This window comes from Myxocyprinus asiaticus, chromosome 49, assembly GCF_019703515.2.
Source record: "Myxocyprinus asiaticus isolate MX2 ecotype Aquarium Trade chromosome 49, UBuf_Myxa_2, whole genome shotgun sequence".
NCBI classification, from domain to species: Eukaryota; Metazoa; Chordata; class Actinopteri; order Cypriniformes; family Catostomidae; genus Myxocyprinus; species Myxocyprinus asiaticus.
The window spans coordinates 365,044-370,000 of record NC_059392.1 but is presented as its reverse complement, the minus strand read 5'-3'; the positions used below and the strand labels follow the sequence as shown (position 1 = coordinate 370,000).

General features: G+C 41.3%; 1 protein-coding gene across 1 annotated transcript; it reads left to right on the top strand.

Moving 5' to 3' along the window:
- Positions 1-150: 150 nt before the first annotated feature.
- LOC127437949 (transmembrane protein 88B-like) lies at positions 151-734 on the top strand. The gene is made up of 2 exons (XM_051693123.1): positions 151-429; positions 507-734. Exons 1-2 carry the CDS (start codon positions 151-153, stop codon positions 732-734), a joined length of 507 nt encoding a protein of 168 aa, XP_051549083.1.
- The last annotated feature ends 4,223 nt before the right edge of the window (positions 735-4,957 follow it).

The window sequence follows — 4,957 nt, the reverse complement described above, 5'->3', positions numbered from 1 at the left end:
CACTCAGTTCACTATAATCATCCTCATAAACCTCAAATCACCTCAGGCTCTCCCCTGTCTGTCTCTCACTCTTTTGTTTCACTGTCATGGCTGCACGGACATGCATTGACTATAACACTACTTCACAGTCGCTGTCTGTCTCTCTTCAGGATGTGTGGTATGTCTGTGATTTTGGATGATGGTGGAGGCGATGAAGACTTTGATGTGGGTGATGGGATACGGATGCTGCCGCCTCCTCCAGCGCAGTGTGATGAGGGCGTTTGGGGGGCCCGGCGGGGTCGCTGTGGGTGTGTTTTTTGGGCGCTGGTTCTGCTGCTGTGGAACGTGATGTTGGCGCTGGTGTGTGTGGGCCTGATGGTTCTGGTGTTCACTCTCGTACTGCTGCCCACCGCTCTGCTGCTGTACGCCGGCTTCCTGTGCCACTCGCGGGTAAGACCGAGGACGCACCCACAAACACATTCATAAATCCACAATAAATATTCTGACATTCTGATTTGTCTTTGTAGGTTCTGGCTTCGGCGGCTCTTCTCTGCCGTTACCTTGACGATAACAGTTGCTCTGCCCTTATCATTCTGGGCTTTGTTATGATGTCACCATTAGTTGTGGTAGCTGCAGCGATATTCTGCGCTCTTCTCAGGAGACTCCACCTCCTTTTATATTTTCAGCCAATCAGAGGAGCTTGGTACAGAGGGCGGGGCCTGTGCTGGAGGTGGGACATCCATGCTTGGGTTTGACGGACAGACACACCCACCATTCTCAGGTCAGCATTCACGGTGACCTCCAGTTTTAACCTCTCGAAACCTAAAGGTCAAGGGGTAAGAGATGTCAGGGGACAGCGACGGCGTTACTGTAAATCTACAGTAAACGGAAACACAATCATGTAACACACTGTCACAAGAAAACTCTATCAGTGTTCATCCATGCGCTCTGGTAATATTTTTACCTTGTTTTGGAGGATTTTATGAATATTTCGTTATCTGGTGAGCTCATTTAGGAGGTTTCTGACATGATTTTGTTGTATTTTTCACATGAAATTCTAATGGGTGCATTCAATAAACTGTTGTGCCTTTTGCACGTGGTATTTCAGTGCAAAACCATACGTTTTATTAACTAACCATTTGCAACCTAGTAGCGCTGAAATTGCGCTGCATTTTGAGTATTTAAATTAAGTCGTTGTCATTTCTTTCTGTGCAATTATGCCTCCTTTTTTATGTAAATTAGGCTCATTGCAATTAATTCTTAAAATTATTATTATTTTTAAGTGTTTCCAGATAGACGATTTTGTGGTGTGTAGATTAGCGCTGCTACAGTTTCTAACGTTTTTGCTCGTTTTCAAGGATTCTGTGAATCTTTGGCCATTTTCCTATTGTATTTTTTTGTGATGTCATTTGTTTTTCTCACACAAATTCTTATTATTGATGTAAAGTTGCGTTAAATTATCATCCAGTTAAATTTTATAACTGTCATGCATCACGTATGTTGGCTTTCTTTCCACAAAAGTGCGTGTTGCATTTTGTTTATTGAGTGTTATTTTCGACTGTGGTGTACAGGCAGAACAATCACATAAACTTGAACAACTTCATACAATACGCTAATTTAAAATATCATGACATACTGTATTCTGCATCACTTAAACACAAAATAAAATCCAAAGGTAACTGATGCTTTATATGCAATCCTACAAAACAAGTTTAAAAAGACAGAGCAATGTTTTGGTTGCATGTGAATAACTTCACAAACTCTGTGAATTTGATGTGTGTGATAGTTTAGAGATGTACATGTTCTTATCGGTTGTTTTGTGTTTATATGTGCAGGTAATGTGAATAAACTAACTTCATTTTTACAGCAAGAAAAAGATGCTAAAATCTAAAAAGATGGCAGTAAAATCTGAAACTAACATTTAGATCAGATGTTCCCCAAAGCACTTTAAAATATCTCAGAACATTGATTATTCATGAGGTTCAGAAATAGTCTTTCTGCTGGGAGGTAAAACAATTGTAAAAATTCAAAGCATGTGTGCAGCTCATCTACAACCGCTATTAATTTATAATCACATCAAAGAAGCTTAAGACTGCTGTTTGTGGAGGGGTCAGCGTAGCTCAGCGAGTACTGATGCTGACTACCACACCTGGAGTCGTGCGTTTGACTCCAGCCAGGTCTCCTTAGCAACCAAATTGGCCCGGTTGCTAGGGAGGTTAGAGTCACATGGGGTAACCTCCTCGTGGTCACTATAATGTGGTTCTCGCTCTCGGTGGGGTGTGTGGTGAGTTTTGCGTGGATCGCAGAGAATAGCGTGAAACCTCCACACGCGCTACGTCTCCGCGGTAACGCGCTCAACAAGTCACATGATAAGATGCGTGGATTGACGGTCTCAGACGCGGAGGCAACTGAGATTCGTTCTCCACCACCCAAATTGAGGCGAGTCACTACGCCACCACGAGGACTTGGAGTGCATTGGGAATTGGGCATTCCACATTGGGGAGAAAAGAGGAGAACCCCCCCCCCCCAAAAAGACTGCTGTTTGTTTAAGTAAACTGCCATATCTAATGTATATTATGTTTATAATTGGGTTTTTCTTTTAAAACACTTTTCACACTCTCATTTGTCTACTAATAATGTCCAACAGTAATTATACGTACATAACAGAAGAATTATGTAATTGTTTACATTTTCCTAAACGGCCATGAGCAAATGTAATTTCCAACACACTTCACAATGAAAATGATAAATATTTTGTAGAATAATTGGCAGACTCCATTGTCTTGCAAAGGTTAATTTCATAGCTTTCATTTGATTTTGCATAAATTAAAGCTTTATTGGAAATTGCACACAACATACAAAGTAATATTTACCTTATTTGTTTTCTTAACTTTTGAAGACACTTCTCATATTTTGTGATATTTTTAAGGTGTATTTAAAGTAAATATATTAGAAAAGGTCACTGAGGTTTAACCCTGTTTTTGTAAACTAATATTTTGGCTCTGTAAAATGTAGACGATGTGTCAATGTGAATTTGTTTGGATATCAGTCAGAGGTTACACTCAGTGTTGTTATTCTACAGTCTGTTTATCTGTGTTTATAAAATGATCTGATTGGAGGTTAACTCTAATAAACACAGTTTGACCTCAACACACCCAGTGTCTCATTTACATATTAAAAACTCTTAATGTACCCCCCCAACTGATTTATCACCATGACAACAAGCATCCGCTGGACCTTTGCCATGGCAACATAAAGGGATGAAAGAGGGTTGAGGTAATGATGAATAATGACAATCAGCAGAGAGACAGAGAGAGAGAGAGAGAGAGAGACAGAGAGAGAGAGAGAGAGAGAGAGAGAGAGACAGAGAGAGAGAGAGAGAGAGAGAGAGACAGACAGAGAGAGAGAGAGAGAGAGAGAGAGGGACAGACAGAGAGAGAGAGAGAGAGAGAGAGAGAGAGACAGACAGAGAGAGAGAGAGAGAGAGAGAGAGAGAGAGAGACAGACAGAGAGAGAGAGAGAGAGAGAGAGAGAGAGAGAGAGGTCAAGTTGTAAACACAAACAAATAAAGGGAGATTTAAATCAAATACTGATGAAAGAATGTTTAATCATTAATGGAGTCTAAATTCACTATGCTGCTTCAGTTTCATTTTGTTTTGAAACTAAATTATTTCTCCCTCAGTTCAAAAATACAATCATGTTTCGGATTGTCAAAAGATTTAAAGCTGAATTTAGTTTGACATCAAAATAATAAATCTCGTTTCTCAGCTTGTGTGTAATTTCTGCATCACTAGCGACACCTAGCATCACCAAACAGAATTACAAAAACTACAAACATAGCCCCGCCCCAAACTCACACAGCAACACCGGCTCAACCAATGGCCTGAGTTTGGGGCGGGGCTATCAGTGTGTCTGAAACCTGTTGAAAACATTCTTTCTTTTTGCAATTCCTTATAGGGACTGAAAACGTTCCAAGGAACGAAAACGGGAACAAAGTCCCTTTAATTTGTTCTGGAGTGAAAGTTTTATTTTTAAATGTTGGTAACCAGTTAATAACCAGTTCATTGCATTCCAATAATTGTTTTAATGAAACCAAAGTTAAATGGTTTATTACAGTATATTTTCGTAATTACTCCAATTCCTGTTGCACAAAAATATTAGACTTCTCACTTTTTTAATTGAACATGATAAGCATGTGCTTTGATTCTGAAGGAAAACGCTGCATTACACATTTCTTCGCCTTAATGCACTATGTGGATGTAGCTTTCTGTGACATGCTGAAGACCTTTTAGACAACTATATATAATAACAACATTGTAACAGAGTTCAAGGAATAAGGAAGTGGGAGACGGCGAATCCAACTCAAAGGTAAATTTATTCTTCACACATAAACACGTCTGCTTGACTGTGTAACAGTAAAGCTTCACACAAACACTCAAACGCTATATATAAAGTGGGACTGGCAGCGGCCAACACATTCGTAGTTTCAGCTGGTCTCTTTCCCTCTCACTCTGAGGTCTGACCCCTTTTATTTCCGCCGTCTTTCACTGCGAACAAAGAAACGGCAATTACCAGCAATTCATCTCAGGTGAAAACCCTTTCCGCTTCCTCTCTCCCCAGATGAATGCTCAACCATGCCCTCGCCTCCACATATCCCCACCGCACGACTCAGGCTGGAAGAACTGTCTGACCTACCCCCCCCCCCGCCCTTTCTGGAGAGAAAGTCCGTGACAGCCATCTGCTCACCGGTCTGTGGACCACCTCGCACTTAAACGGCTGGAGTGCCAAATACCAACAGGTGATCCGGGCGTTGGCATCCTTCATCCGGTGGAGCCATTGGAGCAGGGCATGGTCCGAACAGAGGGTGAATGCTCATCCCAACAAATAGTGGCGGAGAGTGAGGACTGCCCACTTGATGGCCAAGCACTTCTTTTCTATGGTGCTGTACTTTGTCTCTCTCATAGAGAGCTTCTGACTA